The 22,554-nt window shown below is 41.5% G+C and overlaps 1 protein-coding gene across 1 annotated transcript in view; it reads left to right on the top strand.

The window, feature by feature from the left end:
* Window positions 1–22,554, top strand: part of GLP1R (glucagon like peptide 1 receptor) — a 91,287-nt gene that overhangs the window by 61,716 nt on the left and 7,017 nt on the right. Inside the window, exons 7-12 of the mRNA XM_042789707.1 lie at window positions 294–453; window positions 9,828–9,888; window positions 13,975–14,044; window positions 14,765–14,853; window positions 19,140–19,278; window positions 20,169–20,210. Coding sequence (XP_042645641.1) covers window positions 294–453; window positions 9,828–9,888; window positions 13,975–14,044; window positions 14,765–14,853; window positions 19,140–19,278; window positions 20,169–20,210 — 561 coding nt within the window. The remainder of the gene's footprint in view (window positions 1–293; window positions 454–9,827; window positions 9,889–13,974; window positions 14,045–14,764; window positions 14,854–19,139; window positions 19,279–20,168; window positions 20,211–22,554) is intronic.

Here is a 22,554-nt window from a genome sequence, read left to right as displayed (position 1 = left end):
ACTTGCTCTTCTTTTCATCTTTGTGTTGTGCTTTCCAAATTATCATTGTTTATTGAGGGAAAATGCAGAACATGTAATTTTTAAATGTTGTAAAGGAGGCATGTTGAAAGCATCTATTTGCTGTGTATAGCACCTCTTAACTGGCTTCTGTCCCTTCAGTACTCAGATGTGATTACTTTAGCAAGCGTTTTGAGGAACAAGAGTTAGGAGAGAGAATCAGTCTTTTGGGTTAGTATCCTTTTATTCTCAACCCCCTTTTGCACTCATTTGGGCTGTGCTTTCTTCTGTCACAGGAATCACTCAGCTGCCGCTTGGTCTTTGTGATGATGCAGTATTGTGTGGCTGCAAACTACTACTGGTTGCTGGTGGAAGGCATGTACCTGTACACGCTGCTGGTACTTTCAGTCTTTTCTGAGCAGAGGATTTTTCGTCTTTATCTCTGCATTGGCTGGGGTAAGTTGATCTTTCCGTATGTCTGCTTGTGGCTGCTTGCACCAGCAGATGGTGTAATAGAAAAAATATCATGTGTCTATCATAGTGCTGCCAAGTTCAAGTCCTGCACTCTCCATTCCCTTTTTGTTCCAAATCCCTTCCCTTGTTTCTGCTGGAGGGTGCTGGGCCAGCACAGCTCCAGGATGCTCGCGGCACAGGGGCTGTGGCTTCATCACGCAGGGGCTGTGCGACACTGCAGAAACTCCCCAGACCAGTGGCAGGCACATGGTGCTTTTCCTGCAAGACATCGGCTTCCTAACACAAAATACACACGGGTGATTCCAGGTGAGCATGGACTTCCCTGGACTGCCCTGCTTCATCTCCTAAAAGTTTCCCCTTGCATTCAAAGATGTGTTAACTACTTGTGGTGCAAAGTAGCGATGACACCTTGTAGCTGGTCAAGGATATCAGTAGAGAAATGTTGGTAGCAAGAGCTGGGGGCAGTGCAAAGGGGCTGATGGACAAGGGGCTGCTAGCAGGGAGCTGCCAGGTAGGTTATGTGGGCAGAGCAAGCCGAGTAATGACCGTCGGGCAAGTGAGTGGTCAGGGTGCATGTGCCGTGCACCTGTCTGTGCTTGGGATTAAGGACCGTGATGCCTTGAAATCAGTTGGCTGAGACAGTTGCCTTCTGTAGAAAAGCTTTTCTCCCTCTCCACATTAAGTGGAAATCAGGCAGCTTTGGGAAATCTGAAAGTAAATCCAAATAAATACTGCAAGTGCTTTCACAGATACTAGTCTGAACATTTAAATTGCTTTGACTGTCCTCTCTCTGTGGATTTGCCAACTGAATATTCTATCAAATTAGTGCACTGGTAAAATGCATGTAAATGTCTTACTGCGAATTATCCAATTATACTGAACAGTAATATATGAGGAGCAAAGGCTTTCCGGCATATTGATGTGAATAAATAAATACATATAATAGCAGTTCCCTACTGAAGAGTTTTAATTAAAAACTTCTGTATCTCCCATTATTATTTTGTATACTATGTGCAGTAAAAGCAACAGCATCTTGTATAGCATTTGAACTATGTATGTTTTATGAATAGCCATACCCTCAGTTTAAGAAAAAAAAAAAAAATAGGGGAGCTATCCTGAAGCACTGACCGAGCTCATGAGAGGAAATAGAAAAGAAATTAGAGCAAAATTGTATCTAGCCAAATCCTGAGGGTATAGCGTTGTTTTATAAGTAAGAGTTAGGATGATTTTAATCTGAATCATTTCTAGTTAGAGTTTCTATTACAAAAGCAGAAGGCAGAAACAGAAGATACTACTTTGTTTCTGTCCTCCTTTTACAATGGAAGTTTCGCTACTATATATTGAATTTCTGGATGAGTTTGTGGAAATGAGTGGCAATACCAGAACTTGGCACTGGATATATGGGTTTCATCCAAGCTTCCCAGAAAAGCTCTGCCTCTGCCATTCAGTCCTCATCTGTACAGTTTCTTGCTATTCCAGCCATGGCTGCATGTGCAAACCTTGCCAATGATTCCGTGTCTTCAAATGCAGAAGCATCTCCTGTTTCAGTGCTCCCAAATTCGTTATACCAGATAACAGTTTTATCTCTAACAAATGGAAAGATAGGAAGATTCTTTCAACTCTTTCTTGCTTCTTCACTGGTAATACCATGTTTTTGGATACTTGGGTCCCTCACCAGGTGCCTTTCTGCTCCATGCAATGCTCAGAAATGTTTTGTTTTTTTTTTTTATTTTGGAGCATCATGATAGTCTCTGCATAATGCTGAGGCTTCAGAGACACAGCAGGTTCCTGTCTGAGCTGAGAGAGTCCTGCTCTTTGAAATAGTTTATCAACTGTAAAAATAAAGCTGGATCAAAAAAAAAAAAAAAATTTTTTTTTTGTCAGAGCTGATTTGATACCCTGACCCTTTGTTCCGTTAATGAATTGTCCTCTTACAGGATGATTTTTTTAACTTGTTCATTACCCATCATTTGATGAATATTTATGTTTTAAAATTTCATATGTGTATTGTTCACAAACTTAGTGGGTGTTAGTCATGTCATGTTGTTATTTCTTCAAATTATGACTGAACTTAGTGGTCACTCACAGACCATACGGTATTGTTTTTGCTGTTTGAATAGCTTCTGCAGTCCCCCATGTGATCACATATGTTTGCACTTGTACTTCTCTCAGATGTACCTACGAATAAAACTGTGTATTCTCCTCAAGGTTTTTGTCCACCTGAGTGTTTGCACATACTTTTGGATGTTTGCCCTGTTGTACTACTTTGGAGGAACAACAGGTCTTAGAACAAACAAGAACTAGAGCAAATTACTTCCTCGGGTAATCCCAAGCAAAACTAATGTAAGGGCCAGCTTTCAAATAGGTAGAAAAGTCCCAATTCCTTATGTGGAAAAAGTCCACATAATTGTGTAAATAAAAAGTACTCCTATTTTATGTCTAACATGATCATTTCATCTCAATTCAAAACATGGAAAAGGGTAAACCTGCTTTTCAAATAGAAACATGTGAAAAATACCATACTCGGTCTCTGTGTTTGCCTAGGAACAGTTAGCAGATGGTGAGGAGTATAGAGATAGATGAATAAATAATTCCCAAATATATTTTTGCTATATGGTAATTTCAGGTCAGTTCTTAATGTTATTAGACGGTAGTCCATTTAGTATCAGTTCAAGTGAGTAATTATTTTCTGCTGCTGAAGTATTTTATAAGGAGAAAAATATGTTTATCTTGTGCTATTGTACTTTGCAAAAGGTAGAAAAGTTATAAAATCTTGATAGACTGAAGGAAACTAATGTAGTTTTACAGATTGGGAGTCATTTATATCGACATCATGTATATTGATAGGATTCTACAAACCTTCCTGTTTACTTATGAGGTAACTCTATTCCTGTAATGGCCACTTCCTTGCTGAGATTTCACTCAGGCTTTGAGATGGCAGTCTTAGTTTTTTCCTATTCCATTTAATGTGGAAAATGTTTTGCTCATGTCATCTTTTCATTTGTAAAAGCAGGCTTTTGTACATTTGTGTCCACCTCGAGTTCCTCATGTCTTAGTGCAAAAAAAAAAAAAAAATGGTTTATGCCATTTTCAAAGCTGAAGGAGGGGAAAAAAAAAGGCAGAAAAACTAACAGCATCAACAAACAAAATTCTTAATAGACTAATGGCAGAGTGGGTAGATGACTTGTTCCCTTCAGTGTGGAGGTCAGCATAACAACAGCTAAACAGGATCTTGATTCAGATAATCATGAGCACTTGCAGGAAAAAAAAAGAAAAAATCTATTGCTGTACATTGCTGGTACCTGATGCTTCCTTCCTCTGACATAAGAGAAATCCTTGACCACAGATCTCACCTTCTAGAGAGAGCAAAACATTTTCAGAAGGGGGAAAGAAAACAACGTAACTACGGAGATCAAGATGATTACTTTTTTGTTTTGTTTATTTCTCAGATGTGCAGACTGCTCTTAATCAGGGTGTCCAAGACACCAACTCGGTGTTCATTGCCTCTGAGCCCAAGTGAAGAGTCCCTGAGCATGACATTGACTTCCAGCAGCTGTGCTGGTGCTGTACAAAGCAGTCTCTGGAGAAGAGCAGTTATGTACATGTAATGCTGCTGTATGAATCTTTCAGCAGCTTTTAGTGGAAAAAGGACCTGTTCACATTCAGAAGCAGAGAGGAGAGAGGAATGGGAAAAGAACAGCAACATCCCACAGTGACTCTGTGGAACATCCAGGCAGGAAGGAAGATTGACAAGAGAGCATTTTCAACACTAAAGGTTAAGAAGAAAAAGTTAATAAAAAGCTAAACATTATCTGAGCTTCTATGGCAATTTTACACCCAGCTGCACTTGCAGCAGAGAAACTGCCATAAAAAATAAATAATCCCCTTCCTTCCAAGGCTTGGCAATCCAAACTTGCTCTAAGGAAGAATATTTTGAGGGAATTAAGCTATTAAAGGCAGAAAGTCTGTCTAAGATGTCAGAATCTACATCCTGATTGCAGGGAAGATCTGACTGGAGCACAGCCAGTGAGAACCTTCCTTTGGAAGCTCAGTGTGAATTCAGTGTAGCAACAGGATGCATTCATTGCACTGACCACTTCTTGACTGTTTTCAAATGAAAACTGTGTTTCAGACAAAGATGTGAAAATAGGTTTTGTGTCCAGACTGATCTTGGTAGGAGACACATCTGTCAAGAGTTTATCTTAATTCTCTTCACTTTTTGTCTTCTGGATTAAATTCTTTCATGCTTTTCCTGTCTTAGAAAAACATCCCATCTTTTCTTCTCATGTCTTCAATACTCTTACTCTTTCTACATTTAGTCATATTTTTTTATCACTTCTTTCAGTTCCTCATCGTATACTTCTTGCATTTATACATCAAGCAGTTGATCAAGTCAGACCATCCTGGATGGATCCTCGGAGGAAGAGGAGGACTGCAGTTCTGACAGCTGTAGTGTCCTTCTGGTTTGTGTGCCTGATTGCCTTGGAGGTTGAGCTTCTCACCACGTGGAAATGTGTGATGTCAGGTTACATCTGAAATATGAGTTTATGCGCAAACTCATCAGTCCTAAAATGCTGCATTCAGAATATGACCTTATTTAAGGGTCTCGGCAGGAGGACAATGCTCTGGTCCTACAGAGACAAATTTACTTCAGGAAGAATCTCTAATCAGCACGTGAAGATGAAGGGAACTCTCTTGCTCCTCATGCATTTTTTTTCCCTGAAGTTGCCTTTATGTAAAATGTGTTACGGTGCAAAGCTAGAAATACTGTGTCTGTGAGAATGAAATCTTGCTCGCACACCAAGGTGTAAGGGAAAGACGACAGCATGGAATAGCACCGCCTGGTGACACCTTTCATGGTAACTGTTAATTTGTGACTCCAGAGCAAGCCTGAGCTTTTCTGTTCTGTTATCAAAATATCTCAGACCCATTAAATGAAGAGACTGATTTCTACATGCTGCTGTCAGGTCATGGTAGCTTCCATTAGCAGCTCCACGAATTGCTCTCATCTCTGCTCATTAGGGACAGTGGGCCATTGTGAAAATGTCAACCAAACAGTGGTTCCTATGCAGAATTTCTCACAGCTTACTTCTCTTACCTACCCATCCTATGATCATTACAGATAATGCCTGGTTTTCCAGCTTTTTTTTTTTTTTCTTCGCTTGCTATGTAGACACCTGACAGAGGGTAGAATATGTAAGATAGATTGAAAATAAGTGGGTTGTGCTTTTTATTTATGCAGTGGGCTGCTAAACTAGTTGATTTAGCAGTTCCATTACTTTCTCATCATCTATAATACATATTATTGTCGCAGCCTATAATTCAGATGCCCTGTCCCCTGTCATTTGATGTTGAACTTTATTAGCTAGCGGTTGGCACACTTATTTCCTAGTACACTTGACAGATTTCCTAATCACCATATAGTATTCCAAGATTTTTAGTTAGTTATCAGCCTCCAAGGATTAACATGGCAGAGGCTATTATGAGCAGGCTGCTGCAGTTTCTGGCATCTTCAGCAGTGATGCAGTACACACAAAAGTAGACATTACCATTTCCAGAATTCAGAGACTTTTCTGTAGTCAGTTAATCTGGGAAAAGATCAATCTCTTTTTCTGTATGACAAAAATCGAAACCAGAATGAGTTCAGCCTTTATCTTTGGTAAGTGCCTCCTATAAATGGGTGCAGTTTTTTCTCAGATAGCTGATATTCTTTGAATAGCAGCAGCAAGAGGAAGCGGTGTATCGTGGTTTGGGCCTTTTTGTCAGCCAACCACCATGCAGCGGCTTGCTCTCCCTTCTCTTCTGGCAATGAGAAGGGACAGAGAGCCAGGCTTGGGGCTCGAGATAGGACTGGGGTGGGGAAAAATTCCCCTTTATGATCACGAGCAAAAGGCAGACTCATTAGGGGAAGAAAAAAAGAACATACGTTTATTACAGACACTAACAACACATAACAGAGTAGGACAGTGAGAAGCATTGCAACATCTTGAGAACACCTTCCCCCCACCCCTCCCTTCTTCCCAGGCTCAGCTCTGCTCCCGATATCTCTACCTCCTCGCTCAGGGGCAGGGAATGGGGGTGCAGTCAGCGCTGCCACTTCCTTTATCTTCGGTGAGGGGAGTGTCCGAAACTTGTTCCTCCTGCTCCATCGTGGTCCCCCTCTCACAGGAGACAGTCCTCCACAAACTTTCTCCAACATGAGTTCCTCCCATGGGCCGCAGCCTTCCCCACACTGCTCCGTCATGGGTCACTAACTTCCTCCGACTGGATTCCCTCCCACGGCTGCAGCCCTTCCCGAGTTGCTCCGGCGTGGGACTCCCCCACATGCTGCAATCCTCCCAGCACTGAATTACAGCAGCGGGGCTACCTTTTCCCATGAGACCCCGGCCTTCTTCGGGCACAGAGCCTAGATCAGCTGAGCAAGAGCAACAGGCCATAAATCAATGTCTGCTCCACCGTAGATCTTCATGGGTGGCAGGGGGGGCCACCCTGCTGTCTCACCACAGGATACAGGGGGGTCTCTGCTCCGGCACACCTCCCCCCTCCTGTCTTCCTCTGTTCCTCCACTGACCTTGGTGTTCATGCAGCTGCAGCAACTCCTCCTCACAAGTCCGACTGCCTGTCACCACATCCCTTCTTAAATACGTTATCGCAGAGGCGCAGCCGATTGGCTCAATTTCCCAAACAGAAGTGGAGCTGGGGGAGCTTCGAGAAGCTTCTCACAGGGGGCCGCCCCGATAGCCCCCTCCCCTGCCACCAAAAAAACCCCACCACTCACTCAACCCAGGACAAGGTGTAGGACTAAAACTCAGATGCACCAACAGAACCGCATGTTGGGAGCCCAGGACTGGAATACAGTGCTGATCCTGTTAATGAATGGTAGTCATCTGTAGAGTTTTCAATGAGCTGTATACAGTTAGCTTCCACTGTCTGCTCAAGCCAGACAAATTTCTCTTGACTGATTGCAGTAACCAGGATAATATTTGTATTTGTGCCAGTTAAGGCAGGTTAATTAGGTCTTAAGATTGTAAATTAATCTATGGAGACTCTCAGTGATACTTGCAAACTGCAGTTATTGCAGAGATGCTACAGACTTGCTCTTTTGCTGTTGTGAATGACTTCTACAGACTTGAGATAGACTAGGGAATGTTCTTGGAGCAGTCTCTACTTTAGATCTTGACTAGGTTTTTGGAAAACTGGATACATTCCCATCCACTGGGAGTGTGTCCCAGACAGTTTTCAGAGCTGCCCATTTCTTAGGAGAAGACTCTGAGTTTGGTAGATTTCAGATGGTATCCATGTGGAGTTTGCACTGATACTCAAAGTTTACATGTATGTATTGCACTGTTAAGTCTTCGTGTCTCAGATTAAAATGTGTATGGCTAGCTGGAAAATAATGTGACTCATGGTGTTGCAATACCAAGGCACCAGGGGCCTGTATCACAAGTGGGAGTGGTCAGAGGATGTTGAACAAGTCACCTTGTACATGTCACCTATTCGTTCGTATAATATTTACATAGCAGGATGCTGATGCAGTTCAATAATACCAGCCTCTCTCTACCTAGGCTCTTTTTAAATATAATATTAATAAGAGTCTCAATTCAAGTAATGTGATTAAATATGGAGAGATTTCTGATGTATCTGGAAGATGTTGGCATCCACAAATCATTATTGTTATCACTCAACGTATAAGTTCCCTCCACTGACATACAGCCTCACTGTTTGTGTATTATCCTGTAAGTTTCTTATTAAGATGTCTTAATTCTCAACAAAGTCAAGAAATAAATAGTTTAAACTATAATTAGTTTTTGTGAATCAAAGGCTCATTTGTGTTTGGAAGTGATTTGCAATTAGCCTGTTCTTAATCTCTTATGCCACTATAAAAGCAGCACGGAGTTCTCAGTAACTTTGCTCCCAAAATATTGTGTACTGCCAGTATCAGGTACATTCATGGAACATGTTCAGCCACTTGTCCCAGTAATCTCTACTCAATTCATTATCTTTGCTATTATTCTAATTATTGGTATTTTTTTTCTTGCTGCTCTTTATTCCCTCTTTTTTTAAAAAAAAAAAAAAAAAACAACAAAAAAAACACTGATTAAGCAGAATAATTGGTCTTTCATGTCTGTATTATTTAGCTGTTCTGATAGTAGAGAAAGAATACAGTACAGCAAGAGAGAAGGTTTTTACTGATAATACTCACTACAGACACTGCTTGTAGATTTTCAGACTGGAAGAGATCACCGATTTCCCTGTGGCCTCTGCTGTTAGGAGCTGTGTATTTGCCCTGTGCAGTCCTTATTGTTGCACACTGATGTTCTTATGGTCCCTTACCATATTTGTTCCTAAGAATGCAGCAACAAAGCACATTAAATGTTGCCCTTCCTATATAATGTTCATACAGCATCAGGCATGGTCCGAGGAGGTACACAAAGGAATTAGACCACCTTTATCCATCCTTAGGCAGAATTCTTCATCCTGCTCATTGCATCTCAACCTGCTCTCCTTCCTTTGTGGGCTTTTTTGACATTCCCTGTACTCAGTGTTAGTTGGTAGATGCACTTTAAAATTATTTTTCAAGACCTAGCCATTTCATAAATGAAACAAATGAATTTGAGAGCCTTTGACACTGTAAAGCAAGTAATGACTGCCAGCTTATTTGGCTTTTCTCTCTTTACACCCCAGATAAACTGGCCAACCGTAGCACATGCACTGTCAGGTAAGCGTAGGATCGAGCCTCTTCTCAAGGCCAGACGCCTCTGCTGTCTTTGCTGCAGCCACTCCTGTCCATGCCAGTCCCACGGCCCAAGCTTGGGACCTCTCTGGGGCAGGTCTGAGCGCACCCGCTACGTGTCGTGTGCCCACGCCCCCCGTTGCCATCGGGGGTACGTGGGGCTGAGTGTGCTCCAGCCCCGATGCCGATAGGTAGCCTGAGCTTGGTGCTGCCTCAGTACAGCGTAGCTGACCCACCGGCAGAAATGTGGATGCAAATTTTCGGGTCAGAACGCACTTTGCTCCTCTCTAGCATGAATATAGAGGCTGGCAGGGCTCCCAGAAATTTTGTTCCCTTGGCCCCTCTGTGAAACGTTCCATGGAAAAGCTGGTATATGTCAAGTATGGGGGTGATGGTCTGGTTTTCATTTTTCATGCCTGTTAGGAGCTAGGTGGGGGCCCAGGCAAAATAAGTTACATGTGTTAGTTCCTCTCCCACCACTGACAGCCATCTGCACTGGGTAGGAGCTGCAACCCTGCCACCAGTTAATTATGTAGCTCATAATTATGTGGGGGGTTTGTCCTTCTCTCTGCTTCTCCCTGTCTCTTAATGTCAGTGTCAACCATGTCTCCTTTCTTCCCAGGTGTGCCAATGCTGTTTGTTATCCTCTGGGGAACTGTCAAGTACCTTTATGAAGATGAGGGGTTGGTTTAGTTCTGATTTTTCTAGCTATCTCATTTGTGCTGTATGTGTGCACCGGCAGGTCATTGTTTGCTTTCTGTTCGGTGTGGTTTGCTTTGGCAATGTGCTGAAACGTCACATAATTGCTTCTGTTTTGTCTGAAGGTCTTGCATAACATTTCAGAAAGGACCATATGTTTCTTTCTGATCAGAATTTTCTGCATGTCTGAATGAATCTATCCTTTTGCAGGTCAAGGAAAGGTATGTTTTGTTTTTCTGTAGTTACAGTATCAACAGTAGAAGTCGTCATACCCAACCAAGACAACTCCTGATACTGTGCCTTTGGCAGTAGCCTTTACATTTACGCTTCAGTGGAAGGCAAAAACCTCCCACAGGATTCTGCCTGCAATTTGTAGTGGTTAGCTTATGCCTAGGAGCAGAAATGTGATTGCCTGGTCTTGTTTAAGCTTCCGTTATTTATAGCTTCCTAAAATAAAGGCACGTTCTCTGTCTGCTTACGTTAGACTTACTGAAGTCAACTATACCTCACACAAGACTGCTGCAAAACAGAAGATACTTTTCATCCACTTTTCCATAGTGGCTGTTCTGAAACATTGCCTTTATATATGCTTTATATACCGAATAGCATTGTAGTTTGGCGGGGTTTTTTTAATAAACAAAAGGGAGGAAAGTGGCTGCCTATTCTTAGCGACAGTGACTGCCTGGAAATATTTTGGTAGCTTTCTTTGGGATGAAATAAATAACTCTATGCTATTTCCTTTTTATTGTAAATGTAGTATTTATTGGGTCTTCCTCTTACTTAGTTTCCAAACAACCCAGCCAGCAGTTTTGTAGAGGTTCATTTTTTCTCTTTTTTTTCTTTCCCTCCACCAGACACAATCCTTGCTGGCTCTTTTTAGTGTCTTTCATAGTATTGAATCAACTCAGTCAAAGCTGCCTGTTCTGACTTAACCAATGCTAGGATTTTGTGACTTTTCTTCTCAAGGTTGACTTGGTAATATTCTGTAGCAAGATTGTGGCCATACTGAGGTATTGCAAGTTTTGTTAAAATTATCTTAATATGTATAGAGAACATGCAGCCTCTGAACAGCCGATGTTCCATGGGCATATCTTCCCATTGATGTAGAAAATATATTCAAAGTGCTCATGCTGAGCTTCCTACATTATGCTGTGCTCAAAGCTGATTTATGTTTTCTATTAAGGAAAACTGTCACTCACTGCCTTCAGCAGACCTTAAAAGGGACAATTTTGCACCTTATTGAATCTTCTAAATCTTGTATAAATATTTGTAAAAAACAGCAATAAATAACTACGTGCAGCAGCTTCTCTGAAAGGCAAGATTTCTGTGCCTTGGGCAGGCATTTGCTGGAGCATCCAGGGATATCTTTCATGCTCTTTGCAACAGCGCTGTCACCATGGGTGTGCAGCGGGCTGTAAATTTCATTTGTGACTTAACTACATCCCTGGCTGTGAGGAATAACTGGGAGTAAATGTGGTCAGGACTGGGAATTTGAGGCAGTCCTGTGAATGTAGCCATTTGAATGAAGGACTGAAGCCTGCAAGACTTACTTGCAGACTGGCTCCTTCTTTCCTTACATGTGGAACACTAAACTCCTTTAGAAAGTAGTTGCTGTTTTAAAAAAGTGAGCTATTGAAAAAGAATTTGTCAAGATTACAAATAAAATTAAAGGCAGGCAGTGCTTCTCAGTGATTAGACTGTGCCTAATGAGCTGATACTCACACATCTTTGTTTCTATCTGCAATTGATTATGGGAACAAGATAACCAACCTATGACGGTTTTTAAAAATGGAGCTATTCAGCTGTACCTCTTCAAGGTAAAAATTCATTGTTTTCATTTTTAGAAAAAGAATACCAGATTGATAAGCAAAGACAGAAACTTTCCAGTAGCATTTGTTTCACTGGACCAATTCTTCATTTACTGCTCTGAGGCTATTAGTTGCCAAGCATCTTCTGAGTGATGCTGAGCAAACTACAGGGATAGATCCTAAACACGATAGATACTGGTGTATTTATTAGCGTGGAAGTCCCAGAAAGCACAAATGGACAAGAAATCATGTACAGATCTATCAATTTTTTTTTCTGGACACTTTAATAGCCATGACACTTTAATTGGGCTGTAATGGCGTTTTTATTGCACATATTTGTATAAATCTAAAAGTAGCTAAAACTGCTCTGTGCCACAGAAAGCAAATTAATACACAGAGATACGTAGCAGAGTTAATGCAAAGAATCATTTCTCAGCCTCCATCATTATAAGGAAATTATAAAATTGCCTCTGCTTCCACTGCAACTAGTCATAAAATTAGAACTCCACTTCCATCTATGCCTATTATCCTTTTGGTCTTGAGGGGTTCAAATAATACTGATTTTAAAGGCTCCATGAAGCTGGCTCCCAGTCATGTGTACCAATTAAGAAGTTCTGTTACACTGCAGCTCAGGTACACTGACTGTACATATATACACCTTTTCTCGCCAGTATCTAAAATAAAATTGAATTGTAGGCTGTGGAGCTGCTGGTTGGAATAATATGCTTGTCATCTGCATTAAACTGCAACTGAAAGGAAAAATGAAATCCTGAGCCCTTCTCAGGCTTGCAGTACCTGCAGGGGAATATGGAATTGCCACAGCCAGGCTGCTTCACTTTCTTCTCTAGTGTGTGAGCACGTGTGAATGGGGTGTTGTAGCATGGATCCCTACCATGTGCTGCACAGACTGCTAGTTTCTTTCAACTTGACTGTCCCATTACAAGGTTGAGGAGGGTTTACTCTCCACCAACATCACCCAAGCTGAAGTTTCATAGGCCTGTTAAGGAACACTGAGCATATATATGTTTTGGCAGGTGAGATTTGGAGATGAAGAGAAACTTGTTTTGTGAAGGAACCTGTGTTTTCTGTAGTGCTGTTTCACAGTTCGTGTTTCACAGCCTGTGTGGCTCAAACCTGCTGGCTTTACTGATGGCTGTTGCTTTTGAGTAATGCTGAGCAATATGGCAGGAAGCTAACAAAGTTATTTCATAGAAATATCGAGAATGCTGTCACTGCAGCAACAGGTGAAGTGGCATGTGAACCCTGCCCCAACGCCTGGGCCATTGTGTACACACATGGCACATCGTACAGTCAGGGGTGGCTGGCTGCGGACGGGGGGGACCTAAAAGAACTATGTATACAAACCCCTTCAGTGTAAAGTTCACTTTGAACCAGTGATTCCAAACTGTGGCTTTCAGGCATCACTTTTCTTGTGATAATTCTCCAATATTGATCAAGGACACAGGAATTTAAAAAGTTAAAATGAGACTTACAGAAAGAATGAAGTATTATATTGCCTGCACCATGTTACTTACTTGACAGAGGGCTCAGCTGGCCAACAGAAGTTGGGAACTATTAGTCCCATCTTTGATTTTTACTTGCTTATAACTATTAAAACTCCCTTTGGGCCTGAAACCTGTACATATACACTGAAGAAACTGGAGTTTGCTGCCCGATTGCTTTCTCCTTGTTGAAATTATTAGGTCCTTTTTGAAAATAAGGACAAATAAAACAGATGACTCATCTAAATATTGATATGAGAAAAGTGATGGTAGGTAATGGGATAAATAACTAACAAACCGTTGAATAATAAGGTGACCTGACAATGGAGACTGAAGAGTAATAAAAAATAATGCAGAAAGAGGAAGAGAGGAACCATGCAGGAAAGGTCTGGCTCAAACAGGTTCCCCCCTTCTCCTTGCAGCCACATGACAAATTTGACCTTGGTTTTAATGGAGTAAATCTTCACAATTAACTGATGATAATTCATAGCAAATTGTGGAGAAGAGCTAGCCATTAGTGGGCAAGAAAGGCCAGTGAATAGTATCCAGCTGGATTATGATAGCTGCAATAGTACAAAGCATTCAGTGTTTCTAAGAAGCAACTGCATCTGTTTCCATGTCAGCATGATATGCTTTCCCTGGTATCTAGTCCTCAATATTGTTTTCTATCTGCATTGCTGTAAAAAAATGAAAAGCAGGAGATTTTAGTAATGTACTGAAAATTTTGCTTCTTGTCTCCTTCTTGTTGCCATCTTTCTAGTTGCTGGACCAGAAACTATAACATGAATTACTGGTTAATCATCAGACTGCCCATTCTCATCGCCATTGGGGTGAGTACGGGGTGCGTGCAGCGAGCTGGCAGATTTCCATGAGAATGGGGCATGATACAGGACAAAGAGCAGATGTGCACATGGCTGTTGTGCGTGTCCAAAGGCTAATAACCTTTGAGGATATTGACATTTTCATTCAGAAATGTGATTTTATGAAACCAAATTGGCTTCTGTCACTGGAATTCCCGACTAGCATTTTACTCGTTTAATTTGGCCACACACTGTCATGTTCTAGTGGCAGCACATGATAAAAAAGCAGCATGATGCAGCGATCCAGTTAACTCCCCTGTATGCAGAAGGCTATGGCAGGTAGTACAGGGAGGTAAAAGATAATATTCCAGGTACTGGGCTACAGAAGAGCAACAAATTGTGTGGCACTGGGGAGAAATGCCATGTTCTGCAGCCAGAAGACTGTGTTAGACCTCCAGACAAGGGAAAATGACAACCCACACCTTTACTGTGTCTCACTCCCCAGAGGTGTAGGTAAGCTCGCCTGCTTTTAGAGAACTGCCTGCGTTTTCAAAGGCTATTTGTGCATTCACAGAGGATGTATTTAGAGCACAGTTCCTTAGCAAGGAGTTGGGTTCCATGGCAGATTCTGCAGCTGCAGAGTAGCAGGATGCAGAGGGACCCACACGTGCATACACAAAACAGCTTCTTTGAGCACTTATGCACATGTTTTTCTTGATGATGATATCGATCCTTCTTTCATTTCTCCAGGTAAATTTCCTGATCTTTATCAGAGTTATATGCATCATCATCTCCAAACTACAGGCTAATTTGATGTGCAAAACTGACATAAAATGCAGGTATGTCATATGGTGGTCTGACACGTTTCGTGCCTATCAAAACGGAAATAGACAGGGAGGTATGTGGAAGGAATGGATTGACAAAGGTGGTTAAAGATCACAGGCTTTGAGTAATGCACAGGTATGGTGTCACGCATTATTGGTGTGACTGCTGGGACAGTCAGTCCCCAGAAGACCCTCCTGGTGAAGCCAGGGCAGGTGTTACACCTGTGTTATACAGGAACAAAAGGCTTGACCCCTCCGAGTTTGTCACTTTACAGTCTTCCATGATACTGGATGAATATTAATTAAGCAGATATTTTTAAAATTCTTGCAGCATATGCAAGTACTGAACATCAAGGTCCTTGAATGTGTCCAGAAGAGGACAACAAAGCTGGTGAAAGGGCTAGAAAGAAAGTCCTATGAGGACTGGATAAGGACTTTGAGCTTGTCTAGTTTGGAGAAAAGGAGGCTGAGGAGTGACCTCATTGCTCTTTACAGCTTCCTGAGGAGGGGAGGTGCTGAGCTCTTTTCCCTGGGATCTAGTGATAGGACATGTGGGAATGGTTTAAAGCTGCGCCAGGAGAGGTTTAGACTGGACATTAGGAAGCATTTCTTTACCAAGAAGGTGGTCAAACACAGGAGCAGGATTCCTACAGAGGTGGTTGATGCCACAAGCCTGTCAGTGTTTGAGGCATTTGGACAATGACCTTAATAACATGCTTTAAGTTTTGATCAGCTCTGAATTGGTCAGGCAGTTAGGCTAGGTGATTGTTGTAGGTCCCTTCCAACTGAAATATTCTATCCTATCCTATTTTGAAATAAATAATATCAGTGATAGAAATAAATGCTTCAACTTCAATGAAGATCAAGATGGGTCATTTGAGTTTTGAGTGTTGCTCCTTGTTCTTCTTGACAGTTGTTATTGGGACAAACTTTCAATCTTGAATGCATAGGATGTTTTGAGAGAGAGATCAGGGTTATCACAGAAACGTTCAATTTTAATTTTGCAGGTTTCACCCTGTTCGTGTCAGTATTCTTCCTGTTACTTAATCACTTTGTTAAGATTCATGGTCACATCCTTCATTTCTGCATTTCAGAGAATACTTTTGTATTGCAGTCTGAAAAATAATGTAGAAAATAACAAGTTATTCAATTAAACAGTGTGGAGCTTACATGCTATGGTAGCTGGACTGCTATTGGTGATTGAGTTAGCTAGTTTGAAGTTGGGTATTTCATTGTTGCAGCCTTCTAAGCTAGACACAGCATCTATTTTGGTGCATTATCATCAGGGTATAGAATTACCTTATATGTTACCTAACTTCTTTAGCTCATGTGAAATTTTGGAAAGCCTAATGCGTGTTTAGAGCACAAAGCAGAGAAAATGACTCATTTTAATGAGCTGTAGGCTTTGCTTTCATGCCTACTGTTTGGGGTTTTTTTTTAAATATGTGTGACCTTTATTTACCAGGGTAAAATTTGCAGTGTTGGAAGGGGGGAATTTTCCACTTCTGATAGCTTGAAGCCATTTAGAAGTCTGACTGTAGATTTACCCAGTCAAGGGAGAAAGCCCTTGCCCTCATGACTTCTGCAAGCAGTAGGAAGGTTTGATGCAGGTGAGCCATTTCCCAGAGGTGTGTGTTCATTCATTTTTTCATGTTGCATGTTCAAAAATCTGCTATGTAAACAAAAATGCTTTATCAGAAAAGGGTTTACCGGCAGCAGATCCTTCTTCACTGATGAATGCTATAGTCTTGGTGGTCTGTCCGGAGGTTGGTGGTTATAGTCATAAGCTTTGGGGAAGTCTTTTACCTAGAAGAGTTCAGTTCCTTGATGTGCTTCTGATGATAACAAGACCAGTAGTCAGAGATTCCTGTATCATAATTTTTCCCCCTCCCTTCTTTTCTGCTCAAAGACACTGGAAAAGATTTTGGGTGGAGGAAAGACAGAACTGCTATGTTGGAATGCGTTATTTTAAACAAGGACCAGTCTAGGTGCCCTAGAAAGACACTAGCTTAAAAACACTTGTGTATAGAAAGGAGAAGAGTGTTTTGCTCTCAGGCCAATCTTTCCTTCACCTCTCTCCTGTTGCCCGTTCATTTGATGGAGTGACAGAGCTCACTCTTCAGTATGGCAGCAAGTCTTTTTCCTTTGCAGAAGGACTGGAGTTGTGGAGAAACTTCTCCCCTTTCTTAGGGAAAGGATTTTCTTTAGAGAGAGGTCTTAATTACCCAAGAAGTCTTTTCACAGGACTTTTCATGGCTTCCTGGTTAAGGCAGAGCTCTCCAAGTATTACATCTAGAACAATTAGCATTCATTAGATAAGCTACGGTATTGCTGTACACCTACAGAACTTCGGTTTTTTTTTTTTGACCCGGGTGGTGTCTCCAGAGCCAATTCAGCATCAGTCTCCTGCTTCTATCTCAATCTCAGGCAGGTGGCAGTGGAGCAGAGCCTCCATCACAAGACTTGCTGGTAAGCTGCTCATTTAAACAAGCCCCCTAATGCAATGGTCTGCCTAGGTCCACTGCATATTTCTGCTTACTTGTATATGTAAATGGTTTCATTTCAATAGGAGCTTTGATGCACCAGTCCTCAGTCCTTGCGTATCAAGAACATTGGCAGGCCAGTGGATGGGCTGACAGAAGCCTTACACTTGGTGTGTAATAACTCCATGCAGCAGTACAGGATGGGCACTAACTGGGAAGAAAGCAACTTTACAGAGGATCCAGGGATGCTGGAGGACAACAGGTTGAACATGATTCAGCGCTGTGCCCTTATGACAGCATAGGCTGACCAAGTACTGGGCTGCACTAGCAAGATCATAGCCAGAAGGTCAAGGGAAGTGACCTCCATTCAGCAATTGTGAGACTACTTCTGGTGTCTAGGTTGAGGTTCCTCAGTACAAGAAAGACATTGTATCCTGTCCCTCCAACCCTGTGGGACTTGCAATCAGCTTTGCACCAAGCTAGTTCAGGGGCTGGACCAGGTGACATAGAAGGAGCTGCTGAAAACTGGGTTTATTCAGTCTGGAGAACAGAAGGCTAAGCAAGGATTTAATTGCCGTGTTCAGGTACCTAATGGTGGTTATACAGAAGATGGAGCTAGTGTCTTTTCAGAGGTGCACAGTGAAAGGACAAGGAGCAAAGGTCACAAGTTATAGCAAGAGAAATTCGAATTGCATGTCAGTGATGAAAAAAAAAAAATCACAGTGAGTGTGGTCTGATGCTGGAAGAGAGGTCCAGAGGGGCTGTGGAGGACCTGGGAGATACTCAAAACTTGGCTGGATACAGCCCTGAGTAACCTGTGAACTGGAGTTGGACCAGAGACTTTAGAGGTCCCATCCAACCTGAATGACTACATGATTCAGAGTAGCAGCCAGCAGCCTTGGGGCACACAAGATCTACTAAGTAGTGACAGCCCTGCTAGTTGAGTGATTTTTGTATCTACTGAATTGTCTCAAGACAGGTTGTTGGGAGATGTTGACAGGTTCTGTGACCCAGGATAGCCCTATAAACTCTCAGGTGAGGCTCAGGCATCTTTCATTATCCTGTTGGGTAGCTAGCATGTATGCCTGTTAAACGAGCTAAGGTCTATTCTTGTGAATGTTTTTCTGTGGTTCTATCCCTGAGCATTGCTCTCTCACTGGTGAAGAATGTTTTATTTCAGGTTGGTTTGTCTTTTTTCCTTTGCTAGCTGTGTCTTTGAACTTGCCATTTAAATCATGGAGTCATCACTCACTTTAAGACAGTTTAACTGCTTTTACAAAGTGTTCTGCGGTTACGGTTAGTTACAGTGTCTTGAAGATTTAACACACCACAGAGATGGGAAGGAATAGCAAGTACTCCTCCCTTTGCCAAGATATTTTTAAAAGATTCCAATTATTGATAGATCGTTTCTTTCAGGCCATCAACAAGGTAGGTTTTGGTCATCTTTCTCACAGGTGGGGAAAAGGATACACAGGAAGTTATCTCAGGTACAAGAAAGCACATGGCATCCTCCTGAGTTTGGAAGATTTCCCAAGTGAAGTACAGCCAGTAGCTGAATACAGAGCTTTGCTCTGAGCTTTGCAGTGGAGTGTCAGGGGCAGTTAAAACATGTTGAAACCTACTAAAGTTTTGAGGATTTGGGTTTTTTTCCCTGCAGCCTCTGGAGGAGGACCCTGCGACACAAAGCAGTGCAGTGACTTACCAAAGTTGACAGCGTGTCAGAAGCAGAGTGCAGAAAGAATGACTGCCAGTGATCATTGGGATCAACAGTGATCTACTTAGTGGTGTTTTTTTTTTTTTCTTTCTTTCTGATCTTAGGCTGGCCAAGTCTACGCTGACTCTCATCCCGCTGCTGGGGACCCATGAGGTCATCTTTGCCTTTATCACTGATGAGCATGCCAGAGGGATGCTGCGCTTTGTGAAGCTTTTTACCGAACTCTCCTTCGCTTCTTTCCAGGTAGAGCCCACACTGTGCCCATATGGATAAGGTATTTTTAACTGCTGTTTGGGGACCTGCTTTCTTTCTCATTCATTGCATGTTCCTTGTTCTTTATATTTTGCAATTTAGCACTGGATATTACAGGATTATGACAGTGGAAGGGAAAGTATAAGGACTAATTTTTAATAGCCAAGTTAGATGTTAGTGTCACATGCTCTTATTTTCAATGTCTTAAATTTACCACATTAAACTGGTATTCCTATCCACGTATTAGTATCTACTTCCTATGGGACACCTCAAGGCAATAATGAAATTGTGTGATTTCCTGTAATTGTATAATGGCATTGCTAAAAGCAAATTTTGTGCTTTCTCCAGTGTTTTTGATACTCCTTGGAAAATCTGTGCTGTGAGGGGTAGCTGTCTACAGCTGTAACTGCACGTGAGGAGGATGTAGGTTTACTGTGATTTTTATTTAGCTGTTGCCTTAGGTAAGGCCGTTTCAAAAGAGTCCTCTCATCTAAGGGAATCGTTATTCTTGTAGTTTTCCTGCTCACCCACTTGTTCCCTGTTTATCAAGCACAGAGCTGTATTTCAGATCACTGAATTCATTTACAAAGTATTTATAACTTGAAACCAGGTAAGGAAAAAGAAGGGGAAAGGAATCTTTAGAAAAATATAACAGGTTGAAGAAAATAGTTTAACTCCTTTTTCCTAAGATCATGTGCTTTGAGACATAGTTTGCTCAAACCTCTCCTCTGCCATCAGAGCTGCCAGGGAACACAGATGGGCTCCATCTTTCAGTCTTATATGGGACATTCCAGCATGGAGCCTCTAGCCCTCTGCAAGTTTGTTTGGCAAAGCAAGGGAAGTGCTCTGCTCACTGCTCTTCTGGTTTTTGTTGATTGCAGGGGCTGATGGTTGCAATTCTCTACTGTTTCATCAATAATGAGGTAAGAGCGACACTGGTTGCTCCAATTTGCCTTATCAGCATCCACTATAGGAAAAGGAAATTGAAAATGGTCTTGAACTGCTAAATTGTCCTTGTTTGGGACTTTTACTTTTTTTTTTTTTTCTCCTCTGTACAGCTACACAGGATAACTCCTCAGACAAATGTTGTTGGAAGGAATTCAGGCAGTATAGTTTAGGGCCACTATTTGTAGACATGAAATCTTGCAAGTTGTCTTCCTCGCAATTGTATGGTTTGCACTGCTGGAGCTTTTCGTTTATTAAGAATTATAGCAGCTCCTCCTAATCTGTCTCACAGAACTTCTTATTTGCTTGTTTTGGTGAATGTGGGAGTAGAGCCTGTTTTATTCTGAGAACTCAGCTCAGCTGGCTGGTGAGGTTGGAGTCCTCTGGGCTAATGCCCATACAGTTTGGTTTCATTTGGTTTCCCTGTGGCCCAGCTACTTGAAGATATCATCACACTCTCATTAAAACTGAACTTCGTGGAGGGTGAGCTCTCCCACAGGCCCAGAAGAAACGTAGCCCGGGCTTTGAGTGAATTGACTGCAAGTACTATCTTCTGTGGCTTCTGCTGAAGCCCTGTTGGGGAAGAATATTGTTCTGTTTCAGTATCGCAGAAATCTCTCGTGTTACCCTTAAAGTGATTATTATTATTATTATTCATTCATTCAGCAGCCAGGTTTGCAAGGGAAGGAAACACTACTAATTTGGAAGCACATTAATAATTTTAATGCACATCAGTGTGTTTTACACTCATGCTAAATCTACTTTTAAACATGACACGGTAATTCAAGATCATCTACTGAGAGATAGGCCTCATCCAAGGAATTGGAATCAATGGAAAATTGTTCTACTTGTGTCATTATGACTAGGCTGGAGTCACAGCAGGCATCTGGAATTAAGCCCTGCAGGAGACTGTTCACTTTTGTAGCTTGTGGGTAAGGTTTAGTTTAGGTGAATGTGTTAATTGTACTGTTTACAAAAGTCAGAAGTGAGTAGCAACAAGCTTTGCTCAAGCATGAATCAGAGATTATTTGTTTCAAATCCCTTGTACAGCTTTACTGGTGTATTTTCATCCTGAAATGTGGCACTGTCTGCTGACGCATCATGTATTTCTTTTGATTCACTTTGACCTTCACTCATACATGCCCTGTGCAACTGCAGCCAGGTCTCTCATGAACAATGCCCAGTAATTTCCTCCATGTGATACAAGGGCAAAGTTACATCACAGCCCAAACTTTATTACAACCCCTGAAAGCAGTAGGCTTGTTTCATTTGAGAGAACTTACTGTGAAATAGCCTACCTGCGTTTCTAAGGGGTCCTCCAAATCTCTTGCTGCTATAGTTCTTTTGCCTTTCTAATGTAATTCATAAAAATCTAACTGCAATGTACTCAGCTTCACAGGAAGCTGACAGACAATCTAGGATGAATTATTTTGCTTGTTCCAACTCTTGTTAAAAGAATGGAGAAGGACTTTGTCAATCCCAGTCATCAGTATCCATAAAATAAATCCATGTAAAGAGTTTGATTAGGTCAAGTTTCTTCTATTTCTTTCCTAAACTATATGAGAAATTTTTCCTAAACTAAATGAGTAATTGTTTTTCTTCTGACAGACTGTATGTGCCTGAACACTATCCTTGTTTGCAATATGGTCTATATTTTTATTTTTGTCTATGACTCATTGACTCCTTTTCTTTTTCCTTAGCCATACAGAATGAAAGATTTTTGCAAGTCCTGATACCAGATCAAGAGTAGAAATTAAGCTAGAAGTGCTATTAATGTCCCTTTCTAGTATCTACTTACGGAAAAACATTAAAATGTGTTCATATTTCAGTCATGTTTCACCTGGGAGATTCTGAATTTTCTCTGATATTGCTCTGAAGCCAAGAGCAGGGTCTCATCAGATTGCCTATTATCACCAATGTTCTTTGCAAAATGAGCTGGGCTTAATATGACCAGTTTTTCTGCAGTTAGTGTTGCTTTCTGTAAGAACTAGTCTAAACCACAGAGATGCTGCCTCTTTCCACCAGAATTAGTTTAAGCTGGTTCAGGTTTTATTTTCTGTAGTCTTACTGCTTCTGTTTGCACTCCTTCCTGTCACAATGGAACACACTTCACTCTCTTCTACCTTAAAGAGTCTGCCCTAACTCTTTTTTTAATTACTGTCCAATCTTCCCTTTTTCATTTCTTTTCATTCTCTATGCAGACTATCCATTGAGCTCCTCCACCAGCTTCATTTCGGACCTACTTTCCTTCCTCTATGATTTGTTGAGGGTTTTTTGCCAAAGTTTTAAGTTTTTTGTAATGATTCCAGATTAATTGCAACA

Source organism: Tyto alba, unplaced genomic scaffold (genome assembly GCF_018691265.1).
Source record: "Tyto alba isolate M040663 unplaced genomic scaffold, T.alba_DEE_v4.0 Super-Scaffold_16, whole genome shotgun sequence".
In the NCBI taxonomy this organism is placed as follows: Eukaryota; Metazoa; Chordata; class Aves; order Strigiformes; family Tytonidae; genus Tyto; species Tyto alba.
The sequence above is the reverse complement of the archived record's forward strand: the minus strand, read 5'-3'. Positions and strand labels throughout refer to the sequence as shown.